This window comes from Varanus komodoensis, unplaced genomic scaffold, assembly GCF_004798865.1.
Source record: "Varanus komodoensis strain SLA01 unplaced genomic scaffold, ASM479886v1 scaffold11, whole genome shotgun sequence".
Classification (NCBI taxonomy): domain Eukaryota; kingdom Metazoa; phylum Chordata; class Lepidosauria; order Squamata; family Varanidae; genus Varanus; species Varanus komodoensis.
This window is the reverse complement of record NW_025335317.1, coordinates 29,208,029-29,233,559: the sequence shown is the minus strand read 5'-3', so window position 1 is coordinate 29,233,559 and position 25,531 is coordinate 29,208,029. Positions and strand designations below refer to the sequence as shown.

Below are 25,531 nucleotides of genomic sequence, written 5' to 3'. Positions count from 1 at the left end.
TGGCTACAAATTAATTCATACCCTACTGACCTTTCTTTCTTCTATTTGGTATAGCATTTCCATGATGTATCAGAGATATGGGTCTTGTTGCTGAACAAAGATCTACATTAATCTGAATTGAAGTAATTTCTATTCACATGTTACATCTAAGAAACAAAGAAAAGGCAGTGACAAGATACATGTACAAGCATGTGATGGCAAATGGAAGCTAATTATTAGCCCACAGTATGTTTTTTGTGGAAATGATGTTTTCAATGAACTTTTGCCCAGTTCTAGGTTTAAGATTCATTGTCAATCAAGATGGCTTGTTGTGACTGATGACAAGACCAGTCCTGTACTTGAGGATGAAGTTCAAGTAATGATGAGCCCAGGAACTGAACAAAAAGTTCATGCTAAAATGAAGTGCTATTGCCTGTTTAAACCAACTATTGCATGTCCATCCCATTCAGGATCCCATATATTAAGCATGTAGAATACCTTCCAGAAAATATTGTGGGTAATTTGTTACTGGAATTCAAAAACACACACTCAGCCCCTAGAAACATTTATCTTTATAGATTCACAGAATATTGTTATCAGCCTATGCCAAGACATATTTTGTATGACATCATAAAGGCGTATACAATCTGAATAGAAACCAGAGCACATGCCATCAGAAAAGTGAATAAATTTGAGTTGCCACTCAAAATTTAATTTTAGCCACTTAGAGTCAAATTAATGGCTTCCTTACTTTATGGCTGCTATCATTTTCACCTCATGTGACACTTACTATGTATTACTAGCATTTATATACCACCCTAGTAGCCCAGAGGGCTATTATCTTCTTATGTCCACACCTAGAATACAGAAACTGCCATATTCACTGGTATGTGTGCTGAAAACATTCTGCCTCCACTTTACATGTCCTTCTGGGACATGGGGTAGAAGGTAGGGGCTGAAACAGGAGTGTTTGTAGCTCCCAGTATAAAGAGCCATGCTGTATCAGACCAAAGGTCTATCTGGTACAGCATTCCTTTTGCACAATGACCACCTGGTTGTCTGTGGGGAGCCTACAAAGAGGGCATTAATGCAATAGCACTCACCCACTTCTGTTCCCCCAGGGATATAGAGGCATGCCGCCACTGAGACCAGAAAGGATACACAGGCATCATGATCTGATAGTCGTATTCTCCAAAAAAATGACAGCTGTCTTTCTGGCCTCTGCTCCAGTACTGAAGTATACCTGAAAGTTCATTCCTAGAGGAACAGATGTTCATCCCTCAATAACAGCATGTTTACTAAAAAGCAAATTCCACTGTTTTTATTATTTATAGGATGACAGTCTAATTGGTTAGGGAAGCTATCATGGGCCAGGGATACATGATTCGGTAATTGATGGGAGAGGAAGAAAGAACCTATTATGGAGAATTTAACCTCCCTGTGCTCAGGGTTCTTCACTAGACCTTGGTTACATGTAATTAATCAGGTAAGCAATTAAACTTGGTTAACCAATAGATCTTCATTAAATTTAGTGCTGTTGGTACCAATGAGAGATTTATTTCCATTGTGAATGGTAGTTATGAAGAGATGGCAATAATTGGGACAATACAAGACCTCAGATGGTTGAAGCCCCACCCTTCATAGTCTGTTCATATAATTCAATTTAACTGGAGTTAAGTACCATTTCCAAACTAATTCATAAAAAAATCTCTTTAATTCTTTTTGACATAAATTTTAAAATTCTCTTATCCCTCATGTTATTCCTTCTTCAGTCCTAATACTTATTTTTAAATCTATTTCCCAAGCCTCTTTAAGAGGATCATATCTATCTTCCATTTCTAGTAATATTTTGTAATTTTTTCTTCCCATTCCTCTCACTCACATATTACCTTGGTTTTTTTTCTGTAAAACTATATCTTCAACTTTAGTATATACTCTACATTTAGTATTCAACCAATCTTTAGTCCAGTAATCTAACTGAAGTGTATTATACCAAGTTACTTTACCCTGTCCCAGTATTGGTTGTATCATTTCTTTACTCCTCATTTTCTCTAACCAATTTTTCAACCTAATGACATGTTTACCCTTCAGTTTTTCCCTCAATTCCTCAGATTCTCTGGAAATCATTCTAATTCTGTAATTGGATATAACAGAAAAATTGATGGGCTAAATATGTCCCTATATTTATTCCTGATTCTGTCCATATTCTAAAAAAGAGTTTCCTATCTTTTTGATAATGTTTTATTATCTTGCTGATGAAAAATATTTAATGAAGATACCTCTACTTCTTGATATTCTAATTTAACCCATATTATCTTATCCAGCTGTAGTATAATATCTGGTATATGCCTTGTTTTATTTGCTATATAATAAAATTTCACATTGGGAATACCTAAACCTCCCTTTTTCTGGGGCATATACTATCTTTTTTATTATTAATCCTTGCTCTTTTATCTGTTACAAAATTTATTAATCATGTCTTGCCATTCTTTCAAATCTTTCTCTTAACTTAATTGGCAATATCATAAACAAGAAGTTAATCTTAGGTAAAAATCTTCATTTTAAATGCCGCTATTCTGCCATACCATGATAAACCAATCTTTTTAAATTATTCATTTTCTCTTTCATATTTTAACTTATCAAAATTATTCTCCTTTAAACTCTGCAATTTTTGGTAATATTTACACCTAAATACTTAATAATTGTGCATATCTTGTGTTATCTCATGTTGTGAGCTGCCCAGAGGTGCTGTGACACAATTGGGTGACATACAAATGCTATAAACAAACAAACAAATGAACAAACAAACAAACATTAACTTCTAATTTGCTCTTAATCTCATCCTTTTCTACTTTATTACAGTTAAATAACATAATCTCTGATTTGTCCCAGTTTAAATTTGTAAACCCATTATTTCTCCAAACTCTGTTAAATATATTTTAATCTGAACAATAGCCTTACTTGGTTCCTTTATTGTTAATAATGAATCATCCGCAAATAAGATAATCTTAATTTAATTCTCAAATCCTATACCTTTTATTGAATTATCATTTGTAATACTATTTGTTAGCAGTTCTATCATTAAAGCAAACAATATCAGAGAGAGTGGCAACGCTGTCTAGTACCACAGCCTAGGGATATTTGGTTTGTTATACTATACTATCACCATTGCAAAGTTTTCTGAATATAATTGTTTCGTTATATTTCTAAATCATGGACCAGATCCCAGTGGTTGTATTAACATCTTAATTTTTGTCCATTACACAGTCAAAAGCTTTGAAAATATCTAACACTATTATTCCAGCTTTTAAATTTTCCATATATATATTCCATAAAGATATTCAATTTTCCATAAAGATATTCAATTATATTTAATACTCTTCTAGTTAAGTCTGCCATCTGCCTATTACAAAACTGCTTTGATCCACATTAATATAATTACCAATAAAATCACTCATCCTCTTTGCAAATATTGCTGTAAAAATTTTCACATCTTGGATAATCAAGGATATAGGTCTATAGACTCCAGGATCAGTCAAATCTTTTTTCCTCCATGGAAAGAGAAAGACTCTCATTTAATTGTGTGCTAGTATCTCAGTACAAAGAGCAGGTTCAAAGATTTGAGAGGCACTTGTTTATGTTTTTGACCTTTCTGGGCATTATCTCTACCAAAAGTTAAATTTTAAGTTACTACCTTGTTGCATTTGCTCTAGAAAAGAAACCAACCTCTCCTGGGTTGTTATTTTCTATGAGCAGGATGCCTGCATCCCCAAACATACATAATTTTGTTTCCACCTTTCCCACCAACCAGATTTGATTGAGTAGACTCTCACAATAATATAACATTAAAAAGTATGACAGTGGTGAAGAGTAAGCAGGCTTTGATTCAAGAAGTCATGCCAAGAGCTTGTGTCTGAACAAGCTAAATTTCAGGCTGAAACCAGGTGCCTCATAACTGAAAAGGCAAACTGCAGAGAGGACTTTGCCTGCAATGGCATCCAAGCTTACCCTGCATCACAAATTCCATGACACTCATACTGAGCAAGAAACACGACATTAGATCAGCCACCACTCTCAGCCCTCTGCTTGTAAGTTAGCTAAGCTGCCTACCACTTCCTTTTAAAGTAGCACATACAGAGTGGTATGTAAATATGTTGGTTTTTGCAATGTAACAAAGAAAACAATCACAAATATCTAAAATAAAATTGCAAATCTTCTGAAAATGTGGAAGATCTGTGACATTACTGTGACCAACTTTCCACCTTTGCCTTTTCAGCTCAAATCTGAAGAATCTTCTTTTCCTTGAAATAGCTCAGCTTAAGAATAGTACATGTGCACAAAGATCAGTGAAACTACCTGTGGTACACAAAAGATGGTATTTTCTGTGCATCTTGTTTTACAGCAGACTTGATCAACAATCAGCCAACAAATATCAAATTTCCCTACCATCCATGATTTTTGAACCATTGTCAGCTTTTTGTTTTGACAACATAAAATAATATTTCACCTTCTGTGTAACAAAGCACAGCAGCCCCAGTACAACAAAAACCTACAGAAACTGGTCAGTGTGGCCAGTTATTGGTGAAAAGTAAAGACTCTTTAGTAGGCAACTCAATTAGCTCCAATTGCCAACAATTCAGGATATTGTAACTGGCTGAGATCCACTGGCATTTTTGGTATTAGAGTCTTTTAGTCAAATCTTTGTTGGGTTTTGGAATTAAAACTGTTGAGGAGTATTACTAAGCCATGTCAAGAGTTATAAAAAAATAAAGAGATAAAGTAAATTACATAATAATGGAAGGAGTAATGAATGGTAAACCATTACACCTTTTTATATTCATAAGCAAAGATGCAATGAAAAACAACTAAACTAAGAACTAAGCTTGCAAAGAAGCTTTATTTTCATTACCAGTGCCTTGTGATTTCTTAATTACTATATGAAATTAAAGGTTCCAGTTTTATAGAAAGAGACTAGAACTTAGTTAATGGCAGTAGCAATGCAGCTTTTAATGAAAAATTAATACTGCTATTCTAAATGAAAAAGTATACAAACTTCCAGTAATCCTATATCCATTATTATCTAACTTTATGATTTCTTACTTAGCAGCATATATGCTCTGAGGAATTTAGACTTATAGATACTTGGAGGCACAAAAACACAACTATAGCAAAATATACTTTTTATTCAAATAGACATAGGTCATGGTCTAGATATGATCTGGATGACCCCAGACTTAATCTCAGATCTGCTAGAACAGGGGTCAGCAACCTGCGGCTCTGGAGCTGCATGTGGCTCTTGAATCCCTCTGCTGCGGCTCCTTCGCTCAAAATATGCGCCGGCACAGTCGCTGATCTGTGAAGAGGCTGGTTAAGTAAATTGCTACATTCCTCTGCTATTGTGCAGGGAAAGAGTGGAACAAGCTTCCTGCAGGCTCTCATGTTACACAAAAAGCTGCTGAAAAGATTCTCTTTGTCCAAATGTCATCTCCTTCATCTGAATGTTAAAAGCTGCACTTGGGACCTGTCACAATTCACATCACTTGACTATTTATCTGCTAATCAGTCACTAAACACACCTACATCTGTGACCCAGTGCTGATTTACTGAGCTTCCCCCCTCCCCAACCATGGATAAATCGAAGAAAAGAAAAGTTTCTGAGGAAAACCAAACATTTAATGGTACGTAGGTAGATTCATTTGCTTTTTCTGCCGATGAACTTATGGGATTTGCTGTTTAATGCATGCAGCCCTTTAGCACTGACTTTGACTCTGCGGAAAGCTGTTCTCCTATTCAAAATATATGAAAGGAATCCTACTAGTTTATAATGTAAGATTAAAAATAACAGTTTTTAGTGACTGAACAAGAGCTGCAGCTAAATCATAATGAAGATATAGATCTACTTCCTTGTTTTAAGAAGTTTCTTATAAAAATTTCAGCAACATTATTACATTGGGAGAGGGATGTTTGCTCAATATTTCACCATGTGATAAAAGGATGAGGGCACACAGAAGCAGACAGCATTTTTGGTTTGCTGCAGGTGGCATGTTTGGTTTGCTGCTGGTGGATAATTTAAGTTTGGCTTTTTATTTCATACATATGAGGAGGACTCAAATAGACATTGTCTATTTGATTTGAAAGTAACCTTCAATCCAGCATCTTTTTTTTTTTTTTTTGGAGTTCAAAATGTTTTTGTTGCATGCAGAAATAAAAAAATTGTTTTCTCTGTAGCAGTTCATAAATACAGCACACTATAGTTTTTTTTATACATAGCATAAAGATAAAAAAACCTATATATACAGTGTTATCTTTATTTTAGATGTCAAAAGGGTTTTGCGGCTCCCAGTGTTTTCTTTTCTGTGGGAAATGGGTCCAAATGGCTCTTTGAGTGTCAAAGGTTGCCGACCCCTGTGCTAGAAGCTGAAACAGACACAAATGTCTGGGCTGACCATAACCCTATAACCATGACCATGAAAGGAACACCAAAACTGCCTAGATGGATATTTAATAAACACCTTCTAAAAGATAAAAACTTCAAAGAAGAAATAAAAAAGGAATTAAAATTCTTTTTTCAAGAAAATAAAATAGAAGAAAACTCCCTACAAAATGTTAGGGACACAGCCAAAGCCTATGTTAGAGGACTGATCATAACCTATACAGCAAAAGCAAATAAAAAGAGGAAACAAGAATGACACAAACTAACAGATGACTTGATGAAACTAGAACAGGAACTACAAAAGGTTCTGTCAAAAAAGATCTTAAGACACAGATGAATCTTCTAAAACATAAATGGAACCTCTTAGAAACAAAGGAATTAGCTAAGCACATTAAAATGGCCAAACAGAATTCTTTTGAAAATGCTAATAAACCTGGAAGATGGCTAGCCTAAAACCTAAAGAAAGAAAGAGAAAAGAGACTAATTCTTAAGTTGAAAGATGGAGAAGGACAATTAAATGTACAAAGTGCACCAATAAAGAAAATAGTTGAAAATAGTTGAACCTAAAGAGGTATCAGTTGAGAACATTCAAGAAAATATACAAAAGGAAAATCTACCAAAGCTTCCAGAGAACTTTAAAAAAATATTAAATGAGGAAATAATGACAGAGATTAAAAAGCAGAAAAATGATAAAACTCCTGGTCCAGATGGCTTACCAGCGGAATATTATAAATGTTTTGAAGAAATCTTAAACACACCATTGAAGGACATATGCAATGCAGTTTTATCTGAAGCCAAAATACCGAACACCTGGATGGAGGCAAACATTAATACCGAAAGAAGATACGGACTTGACACATATTCAAAACTATAGACCAATATCACTTCTAAATGTGGGTTACAAAATTTTTGCCTTGGTAAGGGCAGAAAGATTGGAAAAATTCTTAATAGACTTTATACACACAGATGAGAATGGTTTCTTGCCTAAGAGACAAATTAGAGGCAATGTGAGGACTATATTGGATATTTTAGAGTATTATGAAGTCCACTCTGAAAAAGAAATGGCACTATAGTTTTTAGATGCGCAAAAGGCATTTGATAACATAAATTGGCAGTTCATGAAAGAGCAATTAAAACAAATGGACTTTGGTGAAAAATTTATAAATGTAATAACAACCATTTATGAAAAACAAACTTCCAGAATAATAATTAATGGAGAATTTAAAGAGACTATAATATTTTAAAAGGTACATGACAAGGATGTCCCTTATTCATACTAATCTTAGAGGTTCTCAACAGAAATGTCAAGAAAGTCATGGATATTAAAGGAACTAGAATTAAAGTTGAAAGCTACAAACTCCAAGCATGTGCAGATAATTTAGTTTTCATCTTAGAAGATCCTGTGGTAACAGTGCCTAAATTACTAAAAAAATTAGAAGACTATGGAGAGGTTATGGGGTGAAAATAAATAGAGGAAAGACCAAATTATTAGTGAAAGTCTGTACACTGGACCAAAGAACAGCTCTGATGGAGCAAGTAGATCTCCAGATAGTTTAAAAGGCTAAATATTTGGGAATTTTCCTAACAGCTAGATGTGCTACATTGTAGTAAGATAATTATATCAAACTGTCTAAAGAGATTAAGACTGACTTAGAAAGGTGGACTAATCTACAAGTATTGTTGTTGGGAAGAATAGCTATAGTTAAAATGAATATATTACCTAAGATTTTGTTTTTATTCCGAACAATTCCTATAAAAGTTGAGAAAAAGTTTTTTGATGATTTAAAGACACAAATTTTGAGATTTATAGGGCAAAAGACAACTGCACCCCCCACAAGAATTAAGCTAAAAATGCTTCAGGAGCCTAAAGGAATGGGAGTGTTGGTCTTCCTGATTGGTTGTTGTACTCCCAAGCATGTGTTTTAGTGTGGTTAAAAGAATGGATACTATTAAGAAACAAAAGAATTCTATATCTTGAAGGTCATGGCTTACAAATGGGGTGGCGTGCTTTTATGTGGTATGAGAAATGTAAAACCCATGGGTATTTTCAATATCATTATATTAGGAACTCATTGATTTTGGTTTGGGAAAAACTAAAGATAAAACTCTATAATAAGATACCGAGATGGCTTTCTCCCATGGAAGCCTTTGTATATCCAAACACTCTGAATTTTAATAAGATTGTGACTTATAATGATATTGTTGATAATAATGGAAGATTAAAATCAAATCAAGAACTTCAAGAACAGGGTATTGATCTTTCTTGGTGGCATCAAGTGCAAATACAATCAAGATATGCTAAAGACTCTAAAATGTATGGTTTTTATAAGGAGCAAACTATGTTTGATCAAGTAATTTTAAAATCAGATGAAAAAATGATTAAAAGATTGTATAACTTTCTTTTAGATATGAAAATGGAAGATGGACAAGTTAAGGAAACTATGATATCACGGGCACAAAATGTTGGATATAATATGGAATTGTAGAAATAGCAAAAGCTGTGGGAAAGAAATATTAAGATAACTTGGGCAACTTCATATAAAGAAAATTTGTATAAAATGTTTTACAGATGGTATTTATCACCGAATAGTTTAGCAAAAATGTTTTCAAATATGCCAAATAGGTGTTGGAAATGTAAACAAAAGCCTGGTACCTTTTATCATATGTGGTGGACTTGTGATAAAGCAAAAAATAAAATAAAATACTGGAGTAAAATACATAGATGGCTTGGGGAAATGTTGCAGAGACCTGTAATATTTTAACCAGAATTATTTTTATTAGGTATTCTCCCTGATGATTTCGATAAACAAAGAATATATTTAACTTTGCATGTAATTACATGGTGGGGATTGTATTTGCACAATATTGGAGGAATGAAGAGTTACCGTCTGATGATCTGATTCTAAAGAAGATATTGGACTCTGTGGAAATGGATAGACTGATCTTATCTCTTAAGGAAGAAGAAGATACATCCTACTACAAAACATGGGAGTTTTTCTATCACTGGTTAGAGGGAATTTCACTTAGGGCTGAAATATATAGTAATTGTAGAGAGAATAAGATTTTGAACTCAGTTTGTCTGAAGCCTTTGGAATAATCATTTGTTTAGATTGTAGAAAACAATGAAAAATGTTGAAACCAGGAATTTTAATATAAAGGAATGCAAGACCATTAAATAGATTAGCACTTAGTAAATGGAAGCTTTGAAATAACCAACACAGTCACTTCAATTTGCACATCAAATTAAAAATATTTTCTTTCATGATTTTCAAGAGCAAAGTCCTGGGGGATGTTATCACATGATAAAATAGAGAGCTTATTTTTATGCCCATAATGCATAGTGCAGGCAGCTTTTCTTGCAGCATGGATGTTTACAGTTCATTCTTAATCCTTCTCCACTATGAAAATAACCCTCCTTCTAAGTGGTTTGTTATTATTATACTGAAAATAGCAAAACATCCTGAAACTTTTAATAATATAATCTTGCTTCTACTTTAGGGAAAGCTGACTGAACCTTATTTTGAAAAGCAAACCTTTGCGATTTTGGTGGCACAGTTGTCCTTTATCAGAATAATTTTGCTTGATGTAGGAAAAATGCTTTATTTCTCCAGCGAGTTTGATACCAACACCATGAGAATTGTGTGTTTTTTATCAGAAGCTTCGCACCTTCACACAGCTGTTCTGAGGATTCTAAATCAACCAAGACTAAGCCTAAAGCTTTTTGCAACATCATCCTATAGGATCACTCTTTTCTTCAAGAGCATCCAATATTAGAATAAAGGATTTTATGTGCATATTTGAAGGAATGCCTCCTTCCAAATACAGCTGCCCATACCCTAAGATCATCTGCTCTGGGAGCCCTCTTTGAAAAAAAGCTAGATGAAGGTGCTTTTCAGTGGAAGCACCCCACTGAAAATCTGCTCCCCAGAGAGGTACACCTTTATTCATTTCAGTGCCAGGCTAAAACCTTTTATTTAATCAGTATTTTAATAGCTAGAATATAATAATTTTATTATATATTTGATATTCTGTATATATATTCTAAGTGCTGTTGCAGATATTAATGTTGTTTTCTTGTCTTTATGTAAGCTGTCCTGAAATTCTATATGGATTAAGGATGATATATACATATTTAAATAGGTACATATACAATTTCTCTCTTGGGGAATGCCTTTCATTTCACCATCACATACTTCTTTTTTTTTATCCTCACTCTTTTTCTTTCATTCATACTTTCTTATTCTGTATCAGGAAGGTTTGCTTTCACTTTGAGTTCAGATTTACTAAGACTCTCTCTGGTTTCTTTCACAAAGTGGTAGAGTGATGTGTAAACCTTTGCATATGAGCTAAGACCAGTCCGTGGATTTTTGTTGGTTTTGTAGACTTGAACTAGCAAATGATTCCAACATTCCAACATGAACACAAACGCCAAGACTTCCATCTTCTCCAAAAGTATGCAGGCTACTCCTCTTGTTTATCCCTGTCACTTTCATTAGTTGGATGAGAGTAAAAGCACCAATAATCCAATTATAACTCATAGCTATAGTTGAAGTACCTTTGACATGTGCTTCTTACCTACTCACTCCATGATCAAGGAGGTGTGGGGGGTAGTTGCCCCTCAGCAGGTAATTTATATATACAGCAGCTGTAAGAACAAAACAAAACAAAAAACAATTGCTTGCTGTGAGGGGCAACTGCCCCCAGCACCGCCTCACCCAGATCAGAGCATACACCTACTTTTAAAGTGATCGTTTGGTACTGTAGATTTTGGATTCAAGAATGATTTGAATATTGTCTAGCATTTAGTAGAAGCTGAGAAGATAGTGTGCATTTATTGTACTACAGTCAAAATAAAAATAATATAAATTTACTACATTTGAGGAACAATCAACTGCATCAAGAGTCAATGAATGACCAGAACATATAATATATAGATCATCCTTATAGTTCTCTAGAGCTTTTGCTGCTACTATATCTACTGGCTAGTTGTATATGCCTGTCCTCCACACTTAGTGAAGTCAACTTTGCAGTCATTGCTCAGATAATCTAGCACTTTGTTAGCCATACTCTTCTAATTCAGGGAATGCTGAAAACATTCAATGGGAAAACCATATTCAGGTGATACATATCTCACAATTACAATTAGTTGCTCAACATGGGAATGTTCTGGTGCAGAGTTAGTAGTCAAACTGCTTTTCTCAAATCATCTGAAACAGGTTCTCTTACTTTTTAAAGCCAGAAATGGAATGATTCCATCATACTTTAGGCAAATATGCAGACTTTCAAGTTCCACTGTTTGCATGTGATATATGGTTGGCAAGAAATGGATCAAACTTAAAAGTTTTCAGTTCTAACAAGCCAAAAAGTTCCCTTTTTGTGGTGAACCAAACTTTCCATTGTGTTTTCTAAAAGTCCATTCATGTTCCACCAGTGTGCACACAATTGCAGTAACATATTCAAGTACAAGCCTCTAATACTCTTACACATTTTTATCTGTTCCTGCAGGTGTGAATCCAAAGTTGAACAATGCTGCCTCATCAAATATATAGGCTAGGCTGTTATATATCAAATATATAGGCAAAGCTGATTGCTGGAAAATAGATTAGCAATTCCTGATGGCATTTTTTACCATTAGCTTATTTTGAATGAAAGTAACACTTCGAACCATTTCTAGATCAGTTTTTGAATAATCACTTTCAAATGAACTCTTCCAATGTTCAGACTCTGTATGCAGAATAATATTTCACCCACAGACAAGATATTGTACAGACTATGGTCATTAGACTTCGTGTATCTATTCTTTCAGCTGGGTTTTCAGGATCTGTAACTGTTCTCAGGTGTTCTTATTCTGATTCATATTTACATAAACAGAAGCAGAGATACCTATGATTGTTGTGGGCCTGGCTGACTACCCTGTTTCCCCTAAAATAAGACCTAACTGGAAAATAAGCCCTAGCATGATTTTTCAGGATGTTTGTAATATAAGCCCTACCCCCAAAATAAGCCCCAGTTAAGATTGTCAGCCAGACGGACACATTTAGTACATCCGTTGCAACACAATTTGGGGTTTGGAAAGATATGATGTTCCAGAAGATGACATGACTGTATTTGAATAAATGTAGTTTTTTGTACATGAATAAATGAATAAATGTAGATTGTTGTAGATGAAAAAATAAGACATCACCTGAAAATAAGCCCTAATGCATCTTCTGGAGCAAAAATTAATATAAGACCCAGTCTTATTTTCAGGGAAATATGGTACCTCTAAGTATGAGGTCCCTTCTCTCTATTTGTAATGAAGTAGCTGTCAACTTTTGGATAGGTTGCAGGAGGTCAGACAGCAGGATAAGCCATATCTAGCATATAAATTGCCATAGTTTATCCTGATGTATGAACACAGTTGGAGAGAGCTAGACTAGCAACACATTCCAGTGCCTTGTTCCACATGAAACAACATCTCCTCTTGAGGTCTGAAGTACAGTTGGGCAACCTGCAGTTGACCCCTGTGGTCTAGCAGCCAAGGGAGGGAAGCTGATGGGATTAGGTTTAGATTGGGATTGGGAGATGGGGGTTCAGAATTTGTATGGGGGATGTTCTGTGAAAGGTTAGAATAGTAGAACAGTAGAGTTGGAAGGGGTCATGAAGGCCTTTGGTTCCAACCCCCTGCTGTTGCAGGACACCAAGTTACACCATCCCACTCAGATGGCTGTCCAGTTTCATCTTGGATGCCTCTAGTGTGGGAGAGCCCAGCATCTCTCTAGGCAGCTGGCTCCACTGTCGTATTGCTCTGACAATGAGAAAACTTTTCCTGATATCTAGCCTGAATCTGGGTTGCTGCTGCTTGCCTTGGTTATTCTGTGTCCTGCACTCTGGTATCTTGACCTTCCTCTTTGTGACAGCCTTTGAAGTACCTATAAAGGGATATCATGTCCCCCCTACCACAAGTCTCCTCTTCTCAAGCCTCTAATAGATGCCAATGACTATGCTTTTCTTTTTGTTTGCTCCCTTTAAATTAAACAAGATGCCTTCAAGATGCCTTCAGTGGGGTTACTAAGTTCCTCTTCGTGTATTTCTGTGCCTCTTCATGTATTTTTGTGCAGATATAGGTCTCTCTTACCTTCTGTGCAGATATCTTCTGTGCAGATATAGGTCTCCACCTTCCTTTTTGCCCTTTTTATTTTTCTTGAACAGGTTGTATGCCTCATTGGTAGAGTTCCAGTCATTTGAATTGTTCCACCAAGTTTTGATTATTCTTATAAGATCCTAATTGCCCTCATGTACTATGAGCTCAAATTCATGTTGTTTGCTTCCCATATTCTGGGTGTTGGACACCAAAGTTCAGTGTCATAGTGCCATGGTTTTCTTCCTATGTTTTTTGGGAGACCGGTCTTGGGTCCTGCTTGAGATTTTTTCTTTGCTGAGACAATCAAGTCTGTGTCAGGTGATGGTATGCCATGCTGAAGCACCCCTTCCCCTGGCTATATGTTACAGTTTAAACTAAACTGTTATTTAAGTTAATTAACAGTTTATTTAAACTAAATGATTCAGTTATAATAAATCTTCTGACAGAGCAATTTTTACATAGGAGATTTCAGAACCCCAGTTCTGATGTTAGCTCTGCTTCATAGAAAGAAGTGTACCAGTGAATCTCTGAAGTTGTGAGAAAGGATTTGGTGGCCATTCTGGAGGAGAGAAGACTGGATATGCCAAGAGCCTCAGCCTCCTTTTCTCCTGCTTCAAAACACCTCAGTAAGACAACGAAGATTAGCTATTTTGCAAGATCAGTACAGAGCTGACCTTCCCCTCAGTCTCCTTGCACCCTGGAAAGGATGCCTGAAATGGTTCAAATTTGGAGGGTTACAGACTTTCCTATAGAATTGCACCTTTTGTTATCTACAGCATATTTAGGGGCCTCTTCTAATATGAAGCCCTAAGCCATGGCTTACTTCACTTGTTCCTAGCATATGCACACGTGTGTGTGCACACGCACGCATGCGCAGACACACACACACAGTGTTCTCACTTTAAATACTTCTGGAATATACAGCACAGCACATTTCCAGATGGTATTCACTTTGATTAAGACCACCCTCTTGTAGTTAGGATAATGTTTTTTTTCTCTTCTTGATCTAATTTCCTGTTGGAAAAGGAAGTTAACTCCACTAGTCTCCTTCTCCTAATGGAACCCTGGTTCATGCTGCTATCAACCTTTTCCATCTCAGAAAAACAGCATAGGAAACTGTGAACATATCCTTTGTTGATAGTTGAGAGATGATCTAATATATAAACAAAACTCCGAATTCCATTAATAGGGATCAGTTCAAACATGCATCTTTATCACATAATGGGATCAGGAGATGACTTGCATCTGTGAATGGGCTGTTGTAGAACAACCACCACAGTCTGTTAACTGTTTGTTAATCTGCTCCATTGAATGTTGACTTTGTCACGGAACTGAGATCTGAGCTCTATACAATGAGAGTTTCCTTTTCTGCTACATAACTGCTAGATGGTGGAATAATTCCACTGTGTTGTAAGGAAATAATGCAGTTACAGAATTAAGACAATATCCTTTCTTCTGCTTTCAGAAATTATGTTCAATTTCCTTACTCAAAACAACATCTAGGAAATCACTTATAAAAAACAGAACTGAGATTGGAAGGTTATTATGGGGTCTAAAGAACCCATAAAAAACCATGGGTAGGGAAAGGTGAAGACACAGTAAATGAGACATATAGAAAAGCCTTGTGTCCATTCAGTGCTTTTCGGTGAAGTCATTCAAAATGTACTTCTAGAAGTCAGCAGAGACTGCTTCACACATGCATATACCCAAGCTAAAGTGCTCTCTGAGACCCTTCTAATGTGTGTGTGAGTGTGTATGTGGAGGAGGGGGCAAGTTACACGTTAGGATTACCCGGCTGTGGCATGTGTCTGGCCCTAAGATGAACCATTTTACTCACCCACAATGTAGGAAGGCATTGTGGGAAATTTGGATAGTGCCTTGCCTGTGATGGCCATTTTAAGTTCCCTGAAAGACTCAAGCAATGCTATGTTGTTGGGGTTGTGGGATGTAAAACAGCTGGCTCCAGACCACCCAGGATTGGAACCCATTTTGAAGGACTCAGCACTGATGGTTCTACTGGGGTGCTACCTGAAAATATTACTGCTGGCCTGAGCCTGTCATCACTTTTTGACTCCAACATTAAGTGCAAGAGTGAGTGGACTGTGCAAGTTGAACCACTGAAAATCCTATGCTTTTCACTGGGATCAGTTTACACTTTAAATTATTGCTCTTTAAGAATGCAGTCCATAGGCTAGATGCATATTTAGTTACACTTAGAGAAGGCCCCCTGAATCAATGGGATTTGGATTAGTCACAACTAACTTAAATGCAATTAATTTGAGTGGGCCTATTCTATGTGTAATCTGGACCAATCCATTATGTGTAGACATGTGAACAAATATATAGAAACATACATTTAAGTGCACAGTGACTGATTGTGCTCTTGGTGAGTGTTCCCAAATGCAGTCATCTGATCAGCTAGTGGGAGGAGCAGCAGTCTTGGCCTCCGTGTCCTGTAGATTGTTAGATGGAATTTTTAGCCCACCTGAAAGGGTGCTTGGAAAGGGAAGGAAGGAGGGTCAAGAAAGTTCAGAATAACTAAGCTCACTCTGACTGGCTCTGTTTCCATGTTCCTGGCCTGGCTTCTCTGGCCTTCCCTCCCTGCCAACCAAAATAGAAACATAGAAACAGAAACATAGAAACAGACCGAGTCAGAAGGAACCTCCTGGGTCATTTAGTCTGACCCCCCCGGCTCCAGGTGGCGCTGCTCACGACATGCCTAACATGTGCATGTCTAGCCTATCCTTGAACATCCTCACCACTGGGGCTTGAACCCCACCTCCTCCTCCCCCTTTCCCTCTTCCTCCTAGGTCACTTCTCCAACCACAGAGGGCTGGTGATGCAGTTCTTTCCGTATTAGCTGTGAGGGGGTGTGGTGGGGCGGGATCGCTGACTTCCTTACTGAGGTCCTTGACAGTGGGAATGCAGACAACCCTGTAGTCTTTGGGATGTTTACCTGGGGACCATAGGGTTGCACTTTCATACTAATGGGATACAATCTTCTGCGAGTTTAGACAGAACACTATCCTACAACTCAAGCTCCCAGCACTGTTGGGGGTGGTAGGACATTTTCTCTCTAAATATACATAGGCTTGTGCCTTTAAGCTCTTAGTAACAATTATTAATCTGATTTATAGAGACTACCTGGGAAGAAAAATAATAGGGCCCTGCAATGAAACTCCTTTGAGAGGAAAAACATATCAGAACTTGATGATTTCTTTTTCTATTTCTTTTGTTAGCTGCTCTTGGGTGATTTATCCCTGAGAGGTCAGGGACAGGATGAGGTTATGCTGGTTGCATTCTTAATGCTGCCATGTATATTCCTCACTGGCTTCCTTCTTGGAACAGCACAGTTTTGTAACCTTCAATTTGTTTCTTGCTGTGAGGATGACAGAAACCTTACAGATAGAATAGCTTCTGCCCTGAATAGAATAGTTTCCACACAGCCAACCCAGAATCCTGATAACCAGTTGATGAAACAGGATAATTTCTTGCTGGTCTCCCTGCTCCCCAGGTCTAAGGGGTGGTGCATAAACATGAGCCCACACCACATCAGTGGCCTCTGCCTTGGAAATCTGATCTAAGTGCCACACTCCTTGTTATGGGAGAGACAGGGCTGCCTCAGAACATTTGCAATGATTCTGAAATTGTTTCACTCAAGTTGAAATAGGCTGTTGAATTTTTACAGTTCAGATGAAATGCTTGGACAAGTAATGTTTTGCAAAGACCCACTGAGAAGCTCTTGAGGGGGCTGCATTTCAGGGGTGAGTGGCACTGAAGGAAATTGGGGCAGGGGCAAAGGTAAAGGGGTGCAGCTCAAATACCAGTGCACTGTAGCTTAAACCTCTTACTGGCAGTAACCAAGCCTTAGGAGTCTCCCCCATTAGAATCAATGGGATTCAAATGTAGTTTTTCTTGGATGGATTGTATCTAATCTTGGAAAGTTCTATCAATATTACATTCTTTAAGCTTCATTCCTCAGCACCCCTCAACCCAGCCCAGCTCCCCAAAGTGAGCTTAAATTCATCTTGTAGAAAAAGTTTGTGAGCACTTCCTCTTTCCTGTCCACCCTCATCTGCTGACTTACTCCCATGCACCCTTGTGCTCACAGTGGTGTTGTCTGTAAGCAATTAACATGCATGGTTTTAAAAATGTAAAGAGCTGTCACAGCACTTCCCCCACTGCCCGAGCCTAAAGACCAGGACTGCTGAACACAGGAGAGATAAAACTTCTTTATCATGGTTCCTATGAAAATAATTTCCTTGAAGCAGCTTTTAACCCCAAGAGGGAAACTTTCAATGGTACTTGCCATGCTTTCCAGAGCAGACTTGCCTAACCTGGCACCCTCCCAATATTTTGGACTACAGCCCCTAGCACTCCTGACTCTTGGGCTTGCTGGCTGGGGCCGATGGAAGTTAAAGTCCAAAATATTGTGGTGCAGGTACAAGGTTGGGGAAAGCTGGGTCAGTGCAGGGTGGGCAGAAGTTAGATCTCTGTATGTGTGTGACATTGAGACTCAGAAGTCCCTGCCAGGATGGCTAATGGCACACAACATTCTGCACACCCTTGCTCCAGAAGACTCCTGTAGGCAGAAAGAGGGTTAAGAGAGCCATATATGTTCCTTTGATGTTCTGTATCTGTTGTAAGCATGGTATTTTCCTAGCAGTGATGTGCATATTATAGAACATCATGTGTGGAAAGATAACAACATTTTGGCATGAGCATAAGTGGAGGGAAAATCTATGCCTGAAAAAACCTGCACCAAAGAACTTGAACAACCTCTTAAATAGTGAACCTAGTTCATGAACAACCTCTTAAAAATAAAAGTATTTTCTTTTGGTCTCTTTTATTAATGGCTTCTAATAATGCTGTTAATAGTAAAAACAGATTGAATGCTAAGATAAATTTAGGCATAATTCACTGCATGTTTAGGCAGAAAAATGTCCATGCTGGCTGGGGAATGCTGGGTGCTGTAAGACATAGAAACATAGAAACAGAGAGAGTCAGAAGGGGTCTCCTGGGCCATCTAGTCTGACCCCTGGCTCCAGCCGGCTTCGCTCACGACATGCCCACCATGTGCATGACCTTATTCTGCCTAAACATGCATAAAAGAAACACATTCATGGAGAAGCTACCATTCATGGGTAGCTACTATCAATAGCTACCAGTCTCCTGGAGCAGTATGCCTACCAACACTCATTGCTGGGGTACTTGGGCAGGAGGGCACTGCTACACTCATATCATCCTGCTTGTGGGAACCTGTGGGGAGCTGCTTGGCCACTGTGTAAACAGAGTGCCAGACTAGATGGACCCTTGGCCTGACCCAGCATGGCCATTCTTATGCTTTTAAAATGGCATCCTTCCAGAGGTAAATGGCAAGACATTTTTCCCTGTTCCTCCTTCCAAGCCATGATTGTAAACATTGAAGGTTGCCTAATATTTGATTAGGGAATTGACGTTGGGTCTTATTGGCAAAAGTCAAGCACTCTGCCCACTACACCGTAGTCACTTTTTTTGCTCCACCCTATCCTGCCCCACCACAATCTTACTCCACTTATACAAATTTTTGGTGCAAGCACTCCTAGAATATTGTGTGCAGTTCTGGGAAAGGTCATTATTGAATTGGAAAAATTACAGAGAAGGGCAAGAAAAATGATCAAGGGACTGGAGCAACTCCCCTATGAGAAGTGGCTACAACAACTGGGGCTGATCAGCTTAGAAAAAAGGCAAGTAAGGGAAGACATTATGGAGGTGTTTAAAATAATGCATGGTGTGGAAAAAGTGGAGAAGGAATAAAATCACTAGTACCTGAGCTCATCCCATGAAGCTGATTGGTGGAAGGATTAAGACAGATAAAAGGAACTACTTCACACAGCATATAGTTAAACTGTGGAATTTGCTGTCATGGGAATTGGTGATGGTTGCTGATCAGGAGGGCTTTAAAAAGAGATTGGAAAGATTCATGAGAGGAGGCTATCAGTGCCTTCTAGCCATGCTGGCTGTGTGCTGCCTCCTTTATTAGAGGCGGCCTGCCTGCATACACCAGTTGCTGAGCAGCTTGGGCAGGGGGAGATCTTGCACCCATCCTGCTTGAGAGCTCTTGTGGGCAGCTGTTTTCTCACCATGCATATGGAGTGCTGAATTAGATGGACCTTTGATCTGATTTAGCATGGCTTTTATTCTGTTATTCTATGTTTATTCTCATTACAGGAATAGTTGCCCTTTGGTCTCTTGCTCTGCTTGCCTTTGAACGCTACATAGTGATTTGCCACCCCCTGGGAAACATGTGCCTCCGGGACAAACATGCAGCTCTTGGAATAGGCTTTGTGTGGGTTTTCTCCTTCATATGGACTATCCCTACATCCTACAATGGGATGGAGCAACTATACTACCAGCAAGATTGGAACTACCTGTGAGCCCAACTGGTAAATACAGGAATGTAACATGGATTTTATCAGGCCTAATCAGATAGAACTTTAAGAACCTGTGTGGGAGTTTTTTTTAGGTATTCCAGAGACTATAATGATCATACTTTCATTATGACATTCTTCACCACCTGTTTCCTACTGCCACTGATGGTGATTTTGGTATCCTATGGGAAATTAATACAGTAACTTAGAAAAGTAAGTATAAACATTCAAAAGATGGGTCCAGTTTCCAAGCACTGTGCTTTTAACTAGCCACTGTGCACTTCTTAGGGTGGACCTAGATTAGTGCAGAACCCTAGGTCAGGATTATATGGTGCATGCCCAGATGCTTGGTTGAATAGTACGATATGAACAGTGAAGTGACACCGTTCTAGCTGAAGGAGCAATGCATAAAACAAAACAAAAATAAAAAGGCTTTTGATTGCATTGGAAGGACATCAAGGTGCACCCAGCAGAATTCTTTCTTGCTTATGATTTCTATCTTGCATTTTCTCCATTGAGCTTAAAGTAGCATACATGGTTCTCCTCCTACACTCCTACCCATTTTATCTTCAGAACAACAACATAAGGTAGGATAGACTGAGAGATGGCAGCTGGCTTACAGGCATGCACTATTTTAAGCGGGGACTTCAACTTGCAGCTTCAAAGCCCTCCTAGCTGCTATGCCACATTGGCTCTTATGTGGATCTCCTGGAATTCCACAGCATGAACATAGCAGCACAGAAAATCTTGACACATATTCCAACTAACTGTAGCTCAGATGGTGGCAGGACAATAAGTTGGAATGTAAAATGTTCTGGTTTCACTCCATCTAAATTTACCCATGTGCGTGCCGAAGTCCAATAGGACTTAATCACAACAACTATTATTCGGTCTCAACTACTACTACTACTACTACTACAAAAATCTATGGGTTCAATGGGACTTAATCATAACTAACTTTAGCTAAATTAGGACAAAAGCAGCTCCTTATATGTCCAAATAACAGAAGAGCATCTCAAAGGCAAATTCTTGCTATGTTTGCTCATACCTTTTCTTCACAGATATCACCCTCACAAAGGAGGACTATGTAGCTCTAACAATCCAGTACATTCTCTGAGAAGACAGATCCCTTTCTCATCACTGTGACAGAAGTAATGGGAGGCATGCCCACTCTCCAGAATAAGAACCTCCCTTTTCCCCTTAAGGTCATTTCTCTTAAGGCGACATACCCTCACCCCTATTTGAATATCCACATTCCACTGCATTCATGACTTATAGTGGCCATTATGTTTAGGTTTCAAAGCTTTCCTGAGGTACAGTCACATAGTATGAATCTGACAGATATAGAATCATAGTATTGGAAGGGATCTTGGTGGTGTCTATTTCAACCCCTTGTTCAGTGCAGTGTCTAATACATATTACCTGTTTTTAGGTTGGATCCAAACTTAGGCATACCTATAGTTGACCCACTGAAATCAGCAGAACACTAGGAATGACTAACTTAAGTACTACTGATTTTAACAGCTCTATTCTGAACATGTCCAAGTCTAGAACCAGGCCTTTGATATTTCTATGTTTACTTATTCACAAAATGTGTCTCTAGCGCTTATGAAAAAGGGCAGTCTACTGAATTGTTCCATAAGAAGTAAATCTGCTTGCACCTCTCTGTGTTCTGGCTGATAAGTGTATCTGGGCACATTTGAGCCATGTGTTCACTCTGTATAGAATCAAAACTTAAACTATTGAACTAAATGATAGTCTAATGATTTAGACTATCCATCAGACTATTTTAAAAATGTATTTAGATTTTTGCTTTTTTGCCTTGATGGATGATAAGCATCTAGGGTAGTGTAAGTTTCTTCTGCTCATCTTCTCCTTACATTTTTGGCAAATGTAAAATAAGGATTCATATTGCTTTGCAGTACTGAATCAAAATTGTCCACTTACTTTTTGATAAATTTTGGGTTGTTTTGACAATATTTATTCCTCCCTCCCTCCTTCCTTCCTAGGTTTCAGATACTCAGGGAAGATTAGGTTCTTTACAGAAGCCTGAAAGACAAGTTACTAGAATGGTTGTTATTATGATCTTTGCATTTTTAATCTGCTGGTCTCCATATGCTGCCTTTTCAGTCTTGGTCACAGCATGTCCTTCTATTGAGTCGGATCCTTGTCTTGCCGGAATCCCAGCTTTCTTTTCAAAAATAGCTACAGTTTATAATCCAATTATCCATGTCTTCATGAACAATCAGCTACTGTACTTTTCTTCTTGAGGTATTTACATTGAATTGCTTCCAAGTCCTTGAGGAAGATTGCTGTTTGTTTCAGCTTTCACCTTTGTTATTGTTGTTATTGTTCTTCACTCAGGAAGACCCTTGACTGGTATATCAGTCTTAGCCACTAGGAGATGCTGCGTGTGATGGATGCCATTTGAGCATATAGTGACAGAGCTGGATCAAAACTGGCCTGAAATATGGATCTGATCCTTTAGAGACAAAATGTCCCACTGTCACTCCCTTCACCACCAGCACTAATATCCCAATGCACAGGCAGTCTTCTGGCTTCACTGTGAAAAGGGATTCATCAGAGGAAGCATCTAGGTCTGGCAGGCTTGAACTTTCAGCATTTGCAACAATGAAAGAATGGCCAACAGGGCTCTGTGGATCACTTGCCTGCCCTAGTGCCACATAAGTTGTTGTTGGTGAGGAGCAGGGCTCCTTTTTACAACTCCGGCAACAATCTTTTTACAGCAAATGCATACGTTGGACAACTGATCAGATGACTGTACACATGGACATCAACAGGTAGCTAGTACAGAAATCAAATAGACTATATAATCAAAAGTAGAAGATGTTCTTGCTACCATAAGAACAAGAGCAGATTGTGAGAGTAATCAGAGTAAAGCTGAAAATGATCACCAACAGAAGCATAGTACCAAAACACAACTTAAAATACATTCTGGAGGAATTTAAATACCTTACTGCATTACTTACCACAACTGACCATGAAGCAAAAGAACTGTGGACTGAAACCAGAGGTGTTCTTAGGGGAGAATGCAAAAAGACAATTCCCGTAAAAGAATGCAAAAGGAAGAACAAGTCTAAGTGAATGACAGAAGTCACACTCACAATTGCTAAAGACACAAAAGAAGCAACAGCGAGGAATCCTGTGAGGAAGAACCTGCAATACTAGAAACTGCAGCAGAGGCTGCTCTGAAAGCACTTGTAAGGAACAAAACATAGAGAGTAAAGCATCCACCTGAACATCCAGGTGGGGTGATCAGCATGTTCCATTTTATTCCAAATTAACCCACAAAGATGATTTCTGGCAGCATTCAGTAACCAGGATCTGAACAGATGGTCAGGTTATTTTCCCTTTAAAATCATTACTGATAGAAAATAAGTAGTCAAAGCAAAGTAGCTAGGATCGTGAATGGTTGCAGAGGAACCAAGACTCCATTCAGGTTTTGTAACTGCTCTGCTAGGGCTGCCATTAGTTGTTCTTTACTTTACCACTGCTGTCCCAGTTGTCTCAAAGCTAATGCAGGTGGAACAAAAGATAGAAGAATGGACCACTTCTGGGCACCAGAGCAAGAACCACTGCCCTGAAGTTGTTTGAGGTCTCTAAGAAATGGTAACCCTATAAAAGCTGGTCAAGCAAGTCAATACTCAGGAAAGAGATGGAAGCATTGAGAAAATTGTGTACTGTATCTCCATTGAATCTAAATGCCTCCCAATCTCTAAGTAAAACAATGCATAAGGTTTCCTTCTTGTAATTGCTCAGGCCTGAGTTCAAGTATTGTCTAAAGCTATGTAGTACTTACTATATGTAGTATTTAACCAAAATAAAGCGCTTAAAAATGAAAAATGGGCAGTTATTTTCATCTTCTTTCATTTCTCCAGTCTTTATCAAGCCCACAACTACTATCAATCAATCAATCCTTTATTCGGTCATTGACCAGCCAATAGCCCACAGCTACATTTTAGGTGCCATTAGCCAGTGGATTGCTGTCAGCAATGTTGAAATTGTTGCACATATTCTGTTTTCCATGCAGTAGTGTAATTTGATTGGATTTTTGCCCACATGGACACTGACACAGGATGTCATAAAATGTGTTCCAGGATTTGATCATATGTGCAGTTTTAAAGAAAAATTGTACACTTGGAATCTTTTCTTAGAAACATAGAAACATAGAAACAGAGCGAGTCAGAAGGGACCTCCCGGACCATCTAGACTGACCTCTGGCACCAGCCGGCTCTGCTCACGACATGCCCACCATGTGGATGTCCAGCCTATCCTTGAACACCCGCACCGATGGGGCCTCAATGACCTCTCGTGGAAGCCCATTCCACACCCTCAGGGTCCTGACTGTCAGGAAGTGCTTCCTGGCATCCAAATGGAACTTTGGCTCCCTGAGCTTTGCTCCATTGGAGCGTGTCCTGTCTTCCTCTACAAGGGAGAACAGCTCTCTACCCATCTCCATGTGACATCCCCTCACATATCCGTATGTCGCCAACATATCCCCTCTGAGTCTCCTCCAGACTGAAGAGACCCAGTTCCCTCAGTCTCGCCTCATATGGCATCCCCTGCAAACCGGCCACCAACCTTGTGGCCCTACGCTGCACTGACTCCAACCTGACTATATCCTTTCTGTAATGAGGAGCCCAAAACTGAACACAATACTCCAATTGCGGGTGCGCCAGAGTCATAGAGCGGTAGTAATACCTCTCTCGATCTAGATGCCACGCTTCTGGCTATGCAACCAAGGGTGGCGTTCGCCCTCTTGACCACGGCATCACACTGCTGACTCATGTTTAGCCTGCAGTCGACCAGTACCCCGAGGTCCCTTTCACAAGTGCTGCTCTCCAGCCACTTGTGACCTAACCTGTACTTATGACACCCATTCCTATGCCCCAAGTGCAAGACCTTACACTTATCCACATTGAACGCCATCCTGTTGTCTCCTGCCCACTTCCATAGTCTGTCCAGATCTTTTTGGATCTGGAGTACCTGCTCCTCAGTTGTGGCCACTGCTCCAGTTTTAGTGTCGTCTGTGAATTTGATCAGCAGATTGTTCACCCTTTCTTCCATGACGTTAATGAAAAGATTAAACAGGATCGGCTCCAGGACAGAGCCCTGGGGGATCCCGCTTGTTACTGGCCGCCATCCCAATGATTCCCCGCTAATGGTTACCTTCTGCTTTTGGTTAGTCAACCATGCCATAATCCACCGGACAGTGCTTTGGTGTATCCCAAAACTCCTCAGTTTCTCCACCAGGATATCATGGGGCACTTTGTCAAAGGCCTTGCTGAAATCCAAGTAAACCACATCCACTGCATCCCCTCCATCTAGTCATCTCAAAACCTTGTTATAGAATTCCACAAGGTTTGTCTGGCAGGACCTGTTTTTGTGGAAGCCGTGTTGTGTGGCTGTCAGCCTCCCTTCCCTATCTGGCATCACTAGATCTCTCTCTACTATGAGCCTTTCCATTGTTTTTCCTACAATGGATGTAAGGCTAACCGGTCAATAATTCCCCATGTCCTTTCTACTACCCTTTTTGAAAATTGGGACCACTGATGCCACCCTCTA

General features: G+C 38.7%; 1 protein-coding gene across 1 annotated transcript in view; it reads left to right on the top strand.

The window, feature by feature from the left end:
* Positions 1 to 22,215, top strand: part of LOC123018230 (opsin-VA-like) — a 53,722-nt gene extending 31,507 nt beyond the window's left edge. The window contains 4 exon segments of the mRNA XM_044420089.1: positions 19,746 to 19,897; positions 19,899 to 19,960; positions 20,041 to 20,158; positions 21,955 to 22,215. Coding sequence (XP_044276024.1) covers positions 19,746 to 19,897; positions 19,899 to 19,960; positions 20,041 to 20,158; positions 21,955 to 22,215 — 593 coding nt within the window.
* Positions 22,216 to 25,531: the final 3,316 nt, after the last annotated feature.